Below are 17,966 nucleotides of genomic sequence, written 5' to 3'. Positions count from 1 at the left end.
CTGTAGGAGGGAGAATGAATGAAGGAAGAAGCTGATGATATGTTGCTTGAGATGTAGTAGGATTTAGGTTGAGCCTTGTTTGAGATTATATGTTGTTGTCAACGACGCGGAATGCGTAAAACAGACAACTGATGGTTAATTGAAATAGCAGAGCGGATGCCAAAGGGGGTAGGTAGCGCAGTAGTAGGCAGTCGTTAAGATTAGGAAACTGGGAGACATGGAGGACCGTACGTTGTATAGGGAAAATTTCTAGGAGGGCCTTTGGCCTGCAGTCGGCGTAGTTCATAGCATTCTGCTGCAGGGTCGGGCAGACAGTGATCTTATTTCGCATAAGACTTATTCCACTTGGCTGACGTTCGCGAAAATTGCATATTTCACCTTTTCTATATACGAACTCTCACTGAAACAAACGTGTTGATTCTATGTTTTTCGAGTTTACTGAAATTTTATTGAGAGGATGTGGGCAGAACGATACAGACAGCGATGCTTTTTAATAGCGGCGAAGTTTTTTAAAGACGGCTACTGTATAAATATTGCTGTCGGTGTAACTACGCAATGTACGCTTGCCTAATGGATCACAGAAAATAGCTAGATGTGTGCGTTAATTCTCCTAGCACCGATTTCACAAAGTGGGAAATTCCTGGAATAGACTTCTTTTTGCGGTGCGCCTTGCTGAGGGAACCATTATTGTGAAGCAGCAGTTCTTAAAATGGCTGTCATTTGTTTGAAGTGAGAGCGCAGACCTTGACTTCTTCTTTTACACAGTTCGAATTGTTTGCTAGAAAAATTACGAAAGCAGCGTAAACGGCAGAAAAGTGGTAGGCAAACGAACCAGCCGCTACGTTGTCCAGCTTGTCAGCGCCTGTACTGTATTGCACACTCCTAATGTTTTTGGACTCGCCGAGAGCGACCGGTTCCAAGATCGCTAAATAATACGGCACAAAGAAGAATTGAAATGACATGCAGGGTTACGAAATCACTACCTGGCTAGTTCCGGTTCATATGTTCACCCTGAGATGAAAAAGCATGGTTCCAAGCGACGAAAGTTCGGCGCCTCCTAAGCACAAAACATAGCCGAGTCTGACTTTAGTGAAATTCGATGCTTCGCTTACCGAGATAGGTGTACGCGCTGGTGCAATAAAAGACATTCGGCTGTTTATGTGCCGTGCATAGGTTGTCACGACTGTGAACGCCATCAGCTTGCTATAGTCGGAAGCAGTTGCACATAACAGTTGCCATAATGGCACATCTTTGTGGACACGCGCCCACGAGAATGGCGCGAACTTCTGTGCACTGTAGATAAATGCGCGCCGTCACACGTTATCGTATACGTGATGACTGTTTACCTGAAGCAGAAGTACACCGAAAATGACAATTGTATCGCGCTTTGTTATTTAGTTTAATGAAATGTTTAGATACAAACCATCGATAACGATTGTCAAGCGCAGCACTGACCTATTTCGAAATCTCTTGCAGTTCCGTTGGGATGCTGCTTCAGCGCCAAACTTACAGCGCGAAAGTTATCACATTTCTTGCCTACTACTACACAAGCCATCACCCCATCCGTTTAATTTATTTACACTGCCCTCAGCCCATTTCTTCTCAATCTCGTACGGATGGGATCGTTGCCGAAAAGTTAGCACTATATAACAAAGGGCCGACCTCTCAAAGCTTTTCTTTCGGAAGCGCTTTGCTCCTATAGGTCGGTCGCGTTCGCTATTATGTACAGCGTCAGGATTGACCCCAATTTTTTCCTAGGCGCAAGTCTAGCGTAAGCGGTTCTTCTGAATGCGGGCGTAGTTTTTTCTCTTTTACTGATATAAAGAAACAGCTAATAAATAGTTACGTCCTGTATTCCTTCATTATAAATATATTGCACGTTTTTTTGTATTACTTAGGCAATATCAAGCTAGAGGAAGGATCCATCCGGGAACTTTATTTGGACGAGTCGGGAATACGGGACGTAGTGTTGTCCAGCGATGAAGAGCCCGACGCGTGGGTGCTGCCCAATGACACGGACCATACGTTCAACGTCTCGGCCGAGGAGTGGGACGCCCTCGTGAACAAGTACCTGGGCGCCAGTGGCTTCTCGACGTCCCACCACGTCGACGTCCTGGCGATCCACCGGGAAAATTTTGATGCGCTGGCGCGGCTTTTGAGCGAACTTCCCACGGACAGACTCCTGGCTGCGGCGGGATGGACGCTGGCCTACTCCTACGCGTGGGCCACTAATCCGTCTCTGGACGCCTTTACACTTAGTAAAACTACGACAGCGAGTCCCACTTATAGAGTCCAAGTCACGTTGTGCTTCTTGGCTGTACACGAGTCTCACGGCATTACCATGGTAAGCCATGGATCGAGCATCACTTGGCGATAGTGCCACCTTGTTGTATTGTTTGTGCAATTTGTGAAGAGAGAGGAGGAAGCAGTTATTCAAATGATATTGCGCAATAAAGAACGACACTTGGTGTGTCGTCTTCTCTTACGTCCGTGTCGTTTTTTTGTTGCGCGATATCGTTTGAGTAATGGATTACCAACTTGCCCGGAATGCTGCTCTCATTAAGCAGTTTATGTTTAATGTCTCCGTTGTTCAAAGCAGACATCTTTGTGTGAAAAGGCTTATCGCAATGCGTTCCAAATTCACGTTTGTATTGTTACCAGGAATGATGACGGAGTGTACATTATGTCTAAATTATGGTTAATCTAGCGGCCATGTATAAAAATAAACCGCATTACAAGGCCATTTGGCCGCGGTCTGCTGTGGAACAATATACGTTTATCAAGCGCTTGATGTTTGGATCATGAGAAGTGGTCTCGCGGTTGTCACTTCCAAAATTCCTGGTGTGGTGCTCCGTAGAAAAAAGATGCCAACGCTTACTTGGAAGCTATCGTTGAGACGGAATGGAATGCTCAGAGAAGGAAGAGCTATTACGGCGTATTGTATCTACTATAACTAGAGCATACTTTGACATGCAGGTGGCGCCCATGTTCATGGACGTGTATTCCGCCGAACAGCAAGAGCGGGTGGTGGCCGTTGTCAACAGGACCGCCGAAGCCCTGACCAGTGCCGTGCGCATCTCCACTGTCCTCGCCAGCGAAACAAAGAAGAAAGTAGCCGTCAAAATAGCGGCGCACGTCTACCGTAACTTCTGGCCGCCGGAGCCCTTCGTCCACTCCGAGGTAAAACTGGCCTATCAGTGTTGTCCGAGTCGAGGAACGTCAACTGTAAGAGTGACGTCACTGAGGTAAAATTTTGGAGTAACTTGGAATTCGGAGGCGCCCGCTACGTGCAGCCTCGTGTAAAAATAAAGGACAACTGCTGTTGTGCATCCCGTGCGGTTATTGGCTAATTAAGGTGTCTGAATTTTTCCGAAGGAAATTGTGCGATTGTGTGACTTTATTTTTTTCTTTTTGTCGTGCGTCGTGACTTTCTCGCCCCCTCCCTTTTCTTTTGTAAATGCTCATTAGCGCTAGTTAGCATATTTTCTAAGTCTTCAAAATTTTTTTTTAAAGTTTAGGAACCTGGCCTCGATTTACTATTCTACGAATGTTGCTCCAAGTTTTACGAAAAATGCCATTAGCAAGAACGTTTTGCTAGTACGTCTTAGAACACTCCTTGCGAAATATTCTAATGATGTAAGGAGAAAAGCGGGTGTACATGCTTCGTGCAAGTTAATGAGACAAGTTCCTGACGCGTGTAAGATCGCCAGCATCGACGTTGCTATGATGCTAAAAACAATGTACTACTTCTCAACGTTTCCTGTTGCATGTTTGTTGCTGCTCTCATGCTGCGTCGGAATATAATCCCTCATAACAAAGAACGTGTGTAACACTCAAAAGCTTAGGTTCAGTGCAAACATGAAAAAAAGTGATATGCGTGCATACAAAATTCACAGTACACGGGCGTTTTTCGCATTTTGCTTCCATAGGAATGCGGGCACCGTAGCCTGGACATAAAAAAGTAAGTTAGCCTCCATTCCACCCTGTGAAAGCAGATGTACAGCGCAGCTGATTCGGACGTTACACAAGCACCACTACCACAATCGACGTAGGTATACGTCACGCACGCATGCACTTTTGCCGAAGTGCAGCGTACATCTTCACTCTTGTAGGCCCTTCGCCAAACGCAAGTGACTTATTGAACTAACCGAATGTTTAAAAGTAAACTGTGTCAGAAAACGCGTAATACACTACTTGTGCACACGCTGCAGACATGATAGCTGCGGATTGTAATTGTAACATGGGAGAAAACATAATTCTGTTAGGAGGGAACTCAAAGGCAAAGCTCTTTTCCATCTGCCGTTCCATGTCTGTCTGAGGGGCGGCGGCCTCTAAGTCGCGCTACCGTTTTTTTCGACAGTGTTTGTCATAATGTCGACTACGCTCGCAGCACCAGCTGGGCGACAGACGTAACGCGCGCAGCCAACAGCACCTGGATATCTATGTGGCATTGGCTCACGCCCAGGCATTAAGACAGAGTGTGTGAACACGTTCGACGCGCGTGCGCGCACACGTGTGCCAAAGGGCAGCATGCGTCCTTATTCTTGTAGGCCTAGCGCAAGCGCGTTTTCTGGACTAATTGAATTTCTCGAAGTATAATGCGTCATAAAATTCGTAGAACATGACTTGCACACAACCTGCAGACAGTGGCCCTATAACGTAAAACTATTCCAATGTTTTTCTTTTATTCCAATCTCCTGACGTCAAATTTGAGTAACCGCCGACGCAAGCATCGGGCGGTGACCCGCCGGCTTGTCTGAACAGACCAATCAAACGCTCTCCTCGTTCATAGGAGGTCACTTATGTTTGCTTGAAGAAGGAATAACGTTGCCCACACTGAGCGGCTTGTCTTATCTAATTGGCTGAAAAGAAGCGAGCAGCACGCTCAAGTGGAGAGGTATTCGATGGGGCCGAGCCACTGCACTAAATATTGATAACCGGCTGAGGAGGGTGGTGCCGGCGCCTGTGATTGGTCCGCTTTTCCGTACTTAGCTTGAGGTGGCTGCTCGAAAATCGCGGCGACAGGCAAAGGAAAGTTAATAATGCCGCTAAACGAATCTTCAGCAAAAAAGAGTTGGCAAAGCGATGTCGTAAACGTGCTGAAAGTGCTCGAAAGCTTTACACTACCACGCAAGAAGTTTTAATGTGTTCAAATAAACCCAAGCTCTCCGGCAGTTGCGAGAAGCCAGTGCCTGAGCGATCGGCGGCAGCCATCTTTTATTCCTTTCGGAGTGAGGCAGCCTGCGGTTATTGGGAGGAAAGTTCTGTTTTGCTCGGCATATTAATGCATCTGTAACGCGTACACGTCACTTTGACGAGGTGAGTTTTCGCGGTTTTGTGACGTCGCGTGACAGGCAGGTGAAGTGGGTGCAGCCCGAAAACTTTTGTACAATAGCTGAGGGCTAGTGTCGAAGAGGCGTCGAATCAGAAATAACTATTTTTCTTTTGTTCGACCCAGTCATGCATAATTAGTGCGGACACGTCATAGGTGGGGAGCTATCGCGGTTTCCGTGACGTTGCGCGACCGACAGTCGAAGTGGGGGTGGTCCAAAAATGTTTTTGACCAATCGCGCAGGGCTGATTGCAGAATTGCAATAGAAAAGTTTGGAATAGCTTTACGTTATAGCGCCCCAGGAAAGCGTTGGATCGTAATTAGAATATACGAGAAAACGTAATTTTGTTACGCGGGAATTCAAACGCAAAGCCATATTGATGTTTCTTGGGTGAGCACAGACCGAAAAATCCCAACCAACTGGAGACTAACAGCCTCGCTGTAAAGCACTTGTATTGTCAGCACTATGCAATAATTATATCGTACTGAAATCGCTTCTGCAATCCTTCCGTAACGTATGCGTGACGGCTGATAACACACGCACTTGCTTTCACGTTGTACCTTTTCATTTTAACGCGATAACATTAAGGAACCCGTGTCGCACAAAATCCGCCATAGGCGTCCGCGGCCGTGGAAAACATCCGCAACCACGCATCCCCAACCACGCAGGCCCTCCGCGCAGGATGCCAGCGTTTCCCGTTAAACATTACGGTAACATGAGCTGCAGTTGCTGGGAGTCGTGAAAAGCAGTCAGGGATGTTCGGATGCTATCGCGTTTCACATCTAAAGGGGAAGTGTAAGCGTCCTCTCAATTTTCTTGTTCACATGTTTTGTGGATTTATTTTGATACCGTCGTAAATATTTATTCCCACTCGTAGAAAATAGGCCGGAATGTTAGTTCAGTTCAGCATTGTGTCACATTCATCTCGTATCCTTGTTGTCTTGTTGTGGTATCGAATTCATCATATTCATGATGTTTTACCTCGTCTGATTTTACAGGTGCTTGACTTGCTGTACGACAAGTTTCCAATCGCGAGCGGCTCGTTCTTTCTGGCGTGGTTACAGTCTCGGAAAGCTCTGAGGGCGTCTATAACAAACCCTTACTACGCAAGTCTCATGCTGGCCAGGTACGTCGGCCATTGCCTTATAGCTGCGCCAGATGCGAACAACCTATTGCTAAAAAGAAATAGGAAGCGAGAAAACAACGAAAGTATTACATATTAAATGTTTCCAAACATCACTGGTTATTTTTAAAATTACAAATTATGTTGAAATATTTGCGCAACGCCAGATGCCTTAGAAACGTCTATATCTTTTTTTTACGTTTTTACGTGTAAAATGGTACAAAATTATTCGTTGTATGTGTCATACACATGACATTAGGGCAACCGCACTAGAATACTTTCTATAATTGTACGGCTCTCGCAAAGTGGTTACCCGGCCACAGGTGTGTTTAATATGTCGTTTTCATGTCACTGCGAATGAATTAATTTTTCCTCGCTATTATATCGCAGCCATTTCGCACTTTGATTCGCTGAAAGAAAATGAAAGCTAACATAAAGTAGTATACTAGAATCACGCGTGACGCGGCAGTCTCTAGACGCAGAACGTTATAACACTCAGTTGAAAGGCGGCTATTATAGTTCCTTTTCGCTCTTTAATGTGGCGTTATTCATTGACGCAAGACAGTGGTTACTATTAGCTGCAATAAAACAACCCAATAAGTTTACCTCCTGAAATATTGACGACTTTGTCGCATCACTGTCGTGCGCGTAAGCGAGCAAGAGCGATCAATTGTCTTAAAGGGCAACGCCGCCAAATTTTTTTGAGAATAGTATTTAGATTCCTGAGACCTGCTGTCATGCTTCCGATAGTAGAATCGTTCCGGAAGTTCGGAAATAATTTTAAGCAAAGAAGCGCAAGAACCAAACCGAAACCTGACCAAATATTGAGTTATGATTCTGGCGAATAGCCACGAATCGCCGTTCGCATTCGACCCGTTACCACGAGAGCCAGTGCCCATGCCTTACATACCGTGCGGCGACATGTGTGCCTGTTCTTTCGTGTTGGGTAGCTTTGTGCACTATCTATTGGCAAATGTGCTGCATAAAGTGTTAAAGACTTCAGAACAAAACCATCCAGATACCGGTGGCGCTCATCGCGGGTGCTCTACCTGTATGCGCTGAATGTGATGCTGGTCGGCCTGGCCACCGTGTTCCCACCGTCGTATTTGCACCACGGATCGCACGCCATGACGTACGCGGGCTTGGGCTTCCAGCTCGCGCGGCAGATGGTGCGTGCCGTGGACAACCGCGGACGATTGCTTACCTTCGACGGTCGACCTGAGGCTCCCCCGAAGGACAACCAGACAGTGAGTGCGCTTCACCTCAGCGCAGGACGCGTTTGCACCTCAGCGTGTGGACTTCAAGAAAAAGGAGACGACTAGCATGCTTACTTGCGGAACTAACTGCTTGTCCAAACATTAAACTTTGTTATTTAGAGTTATTGACCTCTTTATTGATCAGCAGCAACCTTCGGTTTCCAGATGACATTATCATCGGCGGCAATGACAGTGGGGACGAGTTGCAACAAATGATTGAGGAGCTTAACGGAGAAAGTGCAAGAGTGGGGTCTGAGATTAATGTGCAGAACACAAAGATAATGATCAATAGCCTGGCAAAGGAACAATAGATCAGGATCGCCAGACAGCCTCTAGGCCCTGTGAAGGAGTACGTTTATCTAAGTATGTTACTGAAAGGGCATGCTGTTCACGAGAAGGAAATTTAGAGAACAATAAAAATGGCTTGGAGTGCATGCGGCAGACATTGCCAGATTCCGACTGCAACCTTACCACTATCATTAAAAAAAGGGTACAATCAGTGCATTCTCCCGACGCTAGCATATGGGGCAGAAACACTGACGTTGACAAAAAAGCTCGAGAACAAGTAGAGGACCGCGATAAGAGCCCTGGAACGAAAAAGGCTAGGCGTAACGCTAAGAGGCAAAAGAGAGCTGTTTGGATCAGGGAACAAACGGGTATAGCCAATATTCTAATTCACATTAAGAGAAAAAAATGGAGCTGGGCAGGGCATGTAATACATAGGTTAGATGGCAGGTGGGCCATTCGAGTTACAGAATGGGTGCCAAGAGAAGGGAAGTGTCGTCGGGGACTGCAGAAAACTTGTTGGGGTGATGAAATCAGGAATTTCACAGGCGCTAGTTAGAATCGGTTGGCACAGGACATGGGTAATTGGAGATTGCAGGGAGAGGACTTCGCCCTGCAGTGGACGTAACATAAGCTGGTGATGACGATGATGATGACCCTCTACATGCCCCCTTTTCAGGACCATTGATCTGTAACAGTGCAAAACCCACAATATTTGGTTGCCTAACAAAAACTAAATAAGCACATCTTGGTAAGAGAATGAAAGCAGGAACCGTACATGTGAAATAACACCTCTCAAATCCAGTATGTAAAGTCTTTCAACTAATCGTACGATACGAGTATACCGTCCCTGCGGTGACACAGACGGCACAGGTATAGCTCATGGGCCGCCCACTGCACTCTAAAAGAAAATTACGCCATTGGGTCGTACCTTGCCACACAACAATAAACGTCATCTGTCTTGTCCGCATTTCCTTTCTTTACTGCTGCAAGCGCGGTACTTCCCAGTAACGAACGGCATGCGCGTTACCAACATGACATAGCATTCCCGACAGGAAAGTAGCGGGCGCGGAGTTTTCAAGGAAGGAAACGCAAGGAAGGCCAATGACGATTATTGTTTTGAGGCAGATACACCCCAAAGGGTGTACCTTTCTTTAAGAGTGCGCCATCAATGTCGTGCGACGACTGCAAGAATTTTGGAGCTGGACTGTCATTGGTATTAGCACTGCTACGAGAAGGTCCAGGGGACGTCTGTTGGCTGATACATATGACGAGGTGTTGACAATGTCTCACCGCGACTCCAACGGTTGCCTGCACGACATATGAACGTGGCATCTAGGCTGGACGGCGAACAGTGGCCTTTGTCCTGGTTAGTTGGACGCGTACTTCTTCCTCTTTTTCGAGGGGGCAATGATTGGGAGCAGCATGGTGCCTGCTGAAATACTGCACCTTAGGATGCCTGTGCTCCTTGTCCCTGTTCTCGAAGTAAAAAAAATAAAAAAAAACGTGCGGCCAGTCTGGAGCTAAGCTTGCCGTGGGAACTGGAATTCAGGTTCGAAGTGAGTGACTCATGAGAAGTTAAGTTGAACTGTAGCCAGACACACCAATGGTGTTTCGGTATCTCAGGAAAGCTAGGAATGCGTCTTTGTATATCGGCAGAAAGACCTCGATTGTGTGGACGATTTGCTCTGCTGCACCACGAGACTGGGTAAAGCGATAATTCCTCGTCGTATGCGTAACCCCGCAGCTCTTTGCAAAGTCCCGAAAGTCTTTGCAGCTATAAACTGAGGCCTGCTGTCACTGAGCACAATGTTGAGAAAGCCGTTTCTGTCAAAGATGCTCTTCAGTGCCAATATTGTGGCCTCGTCAAACGTGGACCATAGGATGACGACCAATGGGCAACGAGAGTATTAGACCACCATTAGCAGCATTTCCTGGTCGACCAAATAAAATTGATTCTTGGCACCCGACTCCCAGGAAACTGCAACAGTTCTGCCGGCATCATCGGTTCAGATCGTTGGGCCGCCATAGTAGCACGCACACCACAATTTGACACTACAGTTTCCACTTGGCTGTTAAGACCTGGCTTCCATACAGGCTCTTTGTCTGGTGCCAAACAGTTACTAGCGCGTTACTGACCGCGTTGAACAGGTTCACCATTTCTTGGCGCAATAGAGCAGGCCCCAGAAGTTTTCCCCAATGAGTAGGAGACCATCACAGATGGAAAAATTGCCTGGGTGCTCCTAATAGCAGGTCAAGTTCAATGGAAACCGGCCAAGTGTAGGGCAGCCTTTGCAGCTATAGTTTTTTATGTCTAGCATTCCTCATCCAATTTCTGATGAGTTCTGAAGTCTTCAAGCCAAACTGATAAAGTTCAAGGAAGAGCCTTCCGAACTAGCGACTCAACGCTATCCAGAGAGGCTGGGAAGGAGCAATGCTCAGGATCACTTAACAGAGTGTCAGCTCTGGTGAGGAAATTGCCCGGGACATGCTTTACCATGAACTGGTATCACAAAACTTTAGCGCGAAGCCGTTGTACTCTAAGAGGCATGAGGTCCCGAGCCGCCAATCCTATCAAGGTGACAAGCGGCTGGCTGTCAGTTTCAACAGCAAAGCTGAGGCCGCGCAAGAACTCATAGAACTTATGGACTGCTCATGAGACGGCAAGCGCCTACTTTTCGATTTGGCAGTACCGTTGTTCAGCAGAAATCAAGGCTCGTGATCCGTAGAATACCACTCGTATTTACCCCATTGGTTTATCCTACCGATGGACTGAGCCCAGTTCGCAGGAGCTGGCATCGGAACACACCAATTTTGGAAACTCTGGAAACCATTTTCTTCAGGGAGCCGAAGGCCTTTGCTTGAACAGTATCTCATGTGAAGACAGTATCTGTCCACTAGCAATCTGAGAGGCGCCATGGGAGTGCACAAATTTGGCGAAAAGCGGCCAATGTGGCTGAGAAACAACAAGAAGTGCCTTACAGCTGCCAAGTCTGCTGGAGGTAGCAGGCTTGTGATGGCAGTGTCTTTGCTTGAGCCAGGTGCGATCTCACTGTCGCTGATGATGCCCAGTTACTTGGCCGATGAGACGCCGAAGAAACACTTCCAGGGGTTCATGGTAACTCCGGCCACCTGACTTCTATGAAGTATGGCTTGAAAACAGCTGCCGTGTACGAAGCGATTCCTGTCAAAACAGGAATGTCATCCACCCTCGCTACAAAACCTGTACAACTTTCCAGAATTTGTAACCAGGGGGGTTTAACACCTCGTGCACTGATGTGACTCCAAAGCGCAAGTGTAATAGCGGCCTAACGTGCTAATGATTGTGGTGTATTTTTTGAGAGCATTCGGAGAGGCGTACTTGATGAAACCGGGCCCTAGCATCTAGCTTGGAGATCCAGCAGTCCGAATACTTGGCCAACGGTAAGCATGTACTAGTACTCGCGGAGCATTACCTGGTTGAGCTCGGTCAGGTCCACACATATGCGGTATCCTCCTGCCGCTTTTGGAATGACTACGAAGCCTGCAAATAATGGTGTGGCCTTGTGAACTCACGGAGGACAGTTTCCTTCTCTTGTTTGCCCACTTTGTCTTTCACTATCCCTCATAGCGGTACAGGCATCCGCCTTGCAACCATTAGATAAAAGGGCACAGCTCCAGACTTAATGCTGATATGGTACTTTTCTGGCATCGTACCTAGTCCTCGCAACAGCGGCATTGCAGCAGGACGTAGTGGTCGCAGCGTCAAGGCGATGCGGACGCCTGCTACAGTCAATGAAGTGAAGTACACCGAGTACGACAATCGTGGCGTAGCCTAGAAGGGGTGTGTCAGAAATGCCGACGATGTACAGTTTTCGGTTGTAGAGTGGCCTCACCAAGACGGAATAGCGACGGACGTATCGAGAAAGCCCAGTTTACTGCAGTCCCGGACCGGTAAGCTATCCACCGGTGCCTTGGCTGAGAAAGGCGAGATATCCCGAAAACAAGCGAGGCACGAGGGAAGCATCCGCATCTGGGTCTATTTTGAATTGAACGCAGTAACAGTTCAGAGGTAACACGACCTGCCGGCCTTGTTCTTGCGAGAACTGGAGGGAGAGTAGCTGTATGTGACTTCTTCGTGCCGGAGCAGCATAAGGATGGGAAATGTCCTCAGCATTTCCTCAAAAGTGGCTTTTCGCTCTTTGAAGCAGGACAGATGGAGTACCAATGCTGTTCGTTACTTCACCAACCGCACGAATCTTTTGTCCGCCTCGAGGCTAGTCACGAGGATTGTCGCGGTACTGGTTCTCTCTGCTTCTGGAAGCTTCCCAAAGCTGCAACCCGGCCGTCGTCGTCGTTTTCCTCCGCGACATGGCGTCGACACTGAGGAAGCCTGTTTCTGTTCTGCAGTTCTCTTCTCGTTTTCGGTATTTTCGTGCTCTCCAGCTTTAGTGAGCCCGTCCTGGAAAGTCTTTTTGGGTTTCGACAAAACTGGTACGGCAAGCGAGTGTTGAGCAGGCCGATGACGAAACGGTCACGTAGGAGGCCTTCTTCGACTGCTGTTGACGAGTATTTGCACTTCCTCATCATGTGCTGGAGAGTGTGGAAGACGTCCACCGTTTTGCTGCGCATCTTCTGTGAGCGCCCATACGTCTATGTATGTGCCCGTCTAGTGTAACTGATTGCAAGCGCAACCACCGGCGCCTCCTTTACTCCTACACGACGCCAGGCTCAAGCGAGGCCTGGGCTCGCCCACTCTCTCTGTCTCTCTCTCGCTCTTGTTCCCGACACCGGCGCGGATGAGCGCATTTTATTTGAAGGATGTATTGAACATGATATATTCAAAAATTTGAACGCCTTGACTTGCCATGCCATGCCAACGGCCCAAGCCTTCACGTCCAGCCCTCATGCTGCGTACGTCGGCGGCTACGTTCGTATGCTTCGTTGACCGGACGCATGAAGTGGTCCGTGCGCACCTCTTTGAAAGCTTCGAAAGAACGGTAGGCCTCGGCATCTCTCATGAGCGAAGCAAGAATAGAGAGTTATAGCTCAGCGAGTCAGTGAGCCTGCGGGCCCGCTGGCTCACTGGCCTTATAGCGCTTATGATCCGTACTTGAGTACGCATGCAGTACTAGATTGTGTGGACCTTGGTCTTTCAGGAAGCGGTGGTCAGACCCAACGCGAACGCATCCATACTCCTTGAATTGGAGTGGCCACGTTGGCCACTGAATAGGGGCGTCCACCATGAAGGCCGGTAGAGCGCGGAATACTGCTGGCGATTGCCGACGGATTTGCGGGCAGTTCGGCGTTCGACGTTCTGATGGCAGGAAGGGATGTCGTTTGGAGCGTGGTCGAGCAACCCCAAGCTCGCCAGCAAGTAGTGACTTGATAAATCAACTGTACAGCTCCGAAGGAGGACACATGAAAAGAACAAATAGGACAACACTCGCCCTGTCTGTTTTCATCTGCACTCATTCTTCAGTGCTTTGCAGTTATTTCATTATGCCTTACAAACTCGCCCAAGCTTCTATGCTTTCGAATGAGCAACTGAACCACGTTGTTGATGCGGCTCGAAGAACCCCGACTTTCTTTTCAGCTTGGAATATACACATTTGGAGGGCGTCACCATCTAGTCACTTGGGGCGTTCTGCTGCGCCCACTACTAGCCTCATCGGAGTGTAGCCGCCACGAACTGGATATGAATCCGCAACCTTATTCTCAGGGGGATAGCGCCTTAATGACTTAAGAACCGCGTCGGGTACAGAATACCGTGATGTTACCTTGTAAACGCACATAACAAAGTGCACACAGAAGAATACACGCAGAAGAGAGAGAGGAAAAACACTGAAGCAACTAAACTGAGCGGAAACGGCGGGAAGTTACAGTTCCAAGATGTGAAAGTAGCCAGACGCTTAGTGGTGAAATAATGCCAGAAAAAAATTATAAATCAGTTACTAAGAAATAAAATGTGACAGTTAAAAAATTCCTCTTCGCCCACCAACTGAAATCCGTGACCAAGGAACCAGAACATCTACAGGTTCGAGCGTGGTGATGGAGTAATGTTCAAGCAACTGAGTGTGAACACGAATGAATGTTCATCTCGACGGGGTCGATGTAGCCACAAGCGTTATCTTTCGTTTATAAAACTGATCCGTTGACGTGTTCAAACAGACCTGGCCATGGGGCCTTTCATATTTAGTAGCGTCACAAACACGCACCGTGACACCTTACAGAGGACGAAAGGTTCAGTAGTGATAAAGGCGAAAAAGACCAGCAGAGTGATTCAGGGTTCTCACAAGTATTCTGTCTTTCTTGATTGCAGAGCCAGAAGTGCCGATTGGCCATGGCGAAAACCTCGACTGAGCGGCGAGTGGTTCGCGATTTGTTCGCCCTGGACCTTTCCTTGGCAGCAATGAAGGACGCCGTTGCCGCCGATTCGACGCCGCTCCAGCTGAAGTCGCTGGAGCACCTGGGCCCCGAGGAGACGTTCTACGTCAGCTACTGCGACCACTTCTGCGACGAGCAGCCGCAAGAGCGAGCGCAGTCGATGTGCAACCTGGCTGTGAACGGCTCGGGCTTTAGTCAGGCCTTTGGCTGCGACGCACGCACAGACGGAACTCACGAGTGCCTTTTTTTCTGAGTTTCCTTACGTTGGCTTTACACGGGCATATAGTTGATGTAAGCCCTCATCAGAGCAAGGAGGGCTGCTGACTGGTAGCTCCCTTTTGTGGGAGCAAATGTTTGTCCCATAGATGCCCCATAGACAAATGTTTGTCCTTAGCTTTCTTGTATACGCAAAGGGGGCACGAGAAATCGAAGACATCGATTTCAGAAAGGGGCATTACTCCCCCGCAAGGAGGTATCAAGGCCCCTGTTTGTTTGTTGCGTATGTTATGTTATCTTTCCTGAAGATTTCGAGCTGCGATCTAATATCGGCAACCTTCTGTGAATACAGGATAATCCGTCGCAAAATATCGCCGATTGACGTAGAACATCGCCCTACAGCGCGGACTTTGATAACACCAGTAAATTCATCGATCACTTCACCACAAACAATTGTTTAAACACACCTTAACTATGTGTTAAGCACATACATTGCATACGCATTCAACCATACGCTAGTGGAGTAGACGACAAGGACATTGAGATTTCATTTTTTTGATCTGTTACTTATACACGCAAATCATTGTTCAGGAGATAAGTGAGCTGCTTAGGTTGCTGAACAAGCTGCTTAGGATAAACAATACTAATGTGTACGTACACTCGTACCCGCCGTGGTTGCTCAGTGGCTGTGGTGCTGGGCTGCTGAACACGAGGTCGCGGGATCGAATCCCGACCACGGCGGCTGCATTTCGATGGGGGCGAAATGCGAAAACATCCGTGTACTTAGATTTAGGTGCACGTTAAAGAACCCCAGGTGGTCAAAATTTCCGGAGTCCTCCACTACGGCGTGCCTCACAATCAGAAAGTGGTTCTGGCACGTAAAACCCAATAAATTAATTTTTACACTCGTCGGTCAAAACGCAGTGTCCATTGTAGCATTATACTCATTTGCATAAAATTAGAAGCCATCGAGTACAAATAAGGACTGTTCTCGTCATTCCCGCAGAGGTATTTTCATGCGATTGATTTGAAAAGGCTCTTAATTACCAGCTCGTCGCTATATTTTGTCGCAACTGAAGCGCTTGCTGTAGCTGCATTGGGCTTGTTTAGTGCTTAAGGCCAACAGTGGAAAAATATATTACTCATGTAGCTATCAGGACTGATAGCTGGGCGAGTCGTCCGACCTTCATCCGTCGTCTCCGGATCTATCCGTGTGCTTATGTCAATTGCGGCCTGTGGGCAAGATGGTAGATATTTCCTGGGGAAGTTCGAAAGCCGGCGATTTGGACCATACTACAGGCCAATCTCTCCTGGTAGCTTTTCCGAGTTCCGTAGCCTTAAAGAATAGCCGTCACAATTTATATGTTATTCCAGTAATCTTCAAAGGTCGCATACGGCGAGTTTTGGAAATCACAAATTGCTACTCTATGAAGCCGATCTTTCAAACTAGCAAAAATGTGCAGACTATAAACATTGTCTTGTGCGAATTCCGTTCTCTTAACTTTGCTTGTTGCTGGCCAGTCTACAGCTTCATTACTCACTGCCCATTACAAGCACGCGAATAAATAGCAGTAATTCCTTGTGTGCGGGCATTTTTTCAGTCTGATGGTGTACTGAAAATATACCTATCGATAACAAAAAAAAAACAAAGAATATGACAATTTCACCTGCAAGACGCAGCATTCACCGCGATAGCAAATTATTTGTTATACTCAATAATGTTAGTAGTGTTATCAGCTGTATAAACTGCTCTAAGCATTCGCTTGCTAACAGAATTTTACTGCACGTTGTCGCGCGCGCAGAGGCAAACATGAGTGCATATTACTCGATTACCGTGGGCACGCGCTGCCAGAATTCTGGGGTGATGAGCGGCAGCAGCGAGCGAAATTCCCCTTCTCGCTGCTTCTCGCTTCACGTCAACTAGGCGAGAGAGAACGCAGCGCACTCTAAGCCATCAGCTATGTGAACTAGGCGAGAGAGAGAGCACATCACATGCTAAGCCGTCAGTTTCTCAGGTCGGCTAGCCTTCGAAGCCATCCCATGTTACCTCCACGTTAAGAAGCACACGGTTGCGCTCAGCCGAGCAGCCACGGCCGGTGTAGAAGCGAAATCGTGCGTTACTCTGCCCACCCCCTTTCCCTTCTAGTGCGAGCACATCTCACCGCTCATCCCTTACCTCCATGCACGCACGAAAAGTCGGCGCGTACACTCCACGTTTTGTGTCTTTGCGCATGCGAGAATATGCCACCGCAACACTCCACCATCGTTCTCGCGTCACTCTCGCACGCTTTCCTCGCAGCTACAGCATATGCCGCGTGGCCGCGATCTTGTCGCGCTTGGTATATATACGGAACATCACTGCGATGCCGACAGCGACGGCTAAAATTCGGCTGCAGTGTCCGTATAATTGCTATCGCAATGAAACGCAATACTGGTATAAACCTTATGCTGGAACTCGCACCCACCATGCGAGGTGGTAGCAGTACCTCGTCTTAGTGAAAAACCATCTTAGTCAGACTTGTTGAAACTTAATTGATGGGCGGTTCGTGGCGGCGGCAAAGCCTATCGCGAAATCATAGCTCCATATCTACCGGCAATGCACTTAACAAAGAGCTCACGCAAATCAGAGAACTCTGATGAATGTACATGGTCAGCCAGCTGAGATGTTGACACAACAATTGCAAATTACGTGCACCTGACGCCTGAAGATCCAAGGCGCAAATGTGACAGGTGATTGAACGCTAGGCTTGTACGTAAGGCATTACATGTAATTGAGTTTCAGAAATTACATTCTGGTAATTTTCTAATTGATAGATTACTTTTTACTCGGTAATGTTTGCTGTACATCAATTACTTCTTGTTAATTACATGTAACCAGGCAATTTCTTGATGAAGCAAGCCTCAACAGGTGCCGCAGCTCTGAGAACTTTGGCGGGAACTATGCAGTACAACATCCGCTGTCGTGACGTGCAGGGGCCTCTTGGTGGCTCATGTTAAGACAGGTATAGCCGGGCGCTGAGTATTTATTTCATAGAACACTCCACCAGAGGTTGGATCCTCGGTTGGTGACTCGATCCCAATGATAATACAGGAATTTGTTGTGATGAAAAAAGCAACAATGAGGCGCTGAGCTTCACAGAGGACCTAGACGCTAGCATCGTGCTATTGAACAACCATGATTTTGGGCTCAATGTGTTCGTACGGTAAAACAACGCTCTTCCGCTCAGCGCACGTATCGAGTGAGTTTTCAGTGTCGTTGCAGGTTTGTTGAATATAAAACGAAGAGGACTGATGAAAACTCTGAAAAACAATTGTTAATGAATATAAGGTGTGAGTAGCTGAATAGGACGCACTGGCGAGCTAGTTATACTTACTGGATTTTGCGTT

At 47.6% G+C, this 17,966-nt stretch overlaps 1 protein-coding gene across 1 annotated transcript in view; it reads left to right on the top strand.

Annotated features, from left to right (window-relative positions):
• Positions 1-15,458, top strand: part of LOC142590344 (uncharacterized) — a 30,264-nt gene extending 14,806 nt beyond the window's left edge. The window contains exons 7-11 of the mRNA XM_075702400.1: positions 1,899-2,344; positions 2,977-3,180; positions 6,332-6,459; positions 7,475-7,703; positions 14,299-15,458. Coding sequence (XP_075558515.1) covers positions 1,899-2,344; positions 2,977-3,180; positions 6,332-6,459; positions 7,475-7,703; positions 14,299-14,616 — 1,325 coding nt within the window. The 3' untranslated portion in view covers positions 14,617-15,458. The remainder of the gene's footprint in view (positions 1-1,898; positions 2,345-2,976; positions 3,181-6,331; positions 6,460-7,474; positions 7,704-14,298) is intronic.
• The last annotated feature ends 2,508 nt before the right edge of the window (positions 15,459-17,966 follow it).

This window comes from Dermacentor variabilis, chromosome 8, assembly GCF_050947875.1.
Source record: "Dermacentor variabilis isolate Ectoservices chromosome 8, ASM5094787v1, whole genome shotgun sequence".
Classification (NCBI taxonomy): Eukaryota; Metazoa; Arthropoda; class Arachnida; order Ixodida; family Ixodidae; genus Dermacentor; species Dermacentor variabilis.
This window is presented reverse-complemented; position numbering and strand designations above follow the sequence as displayed.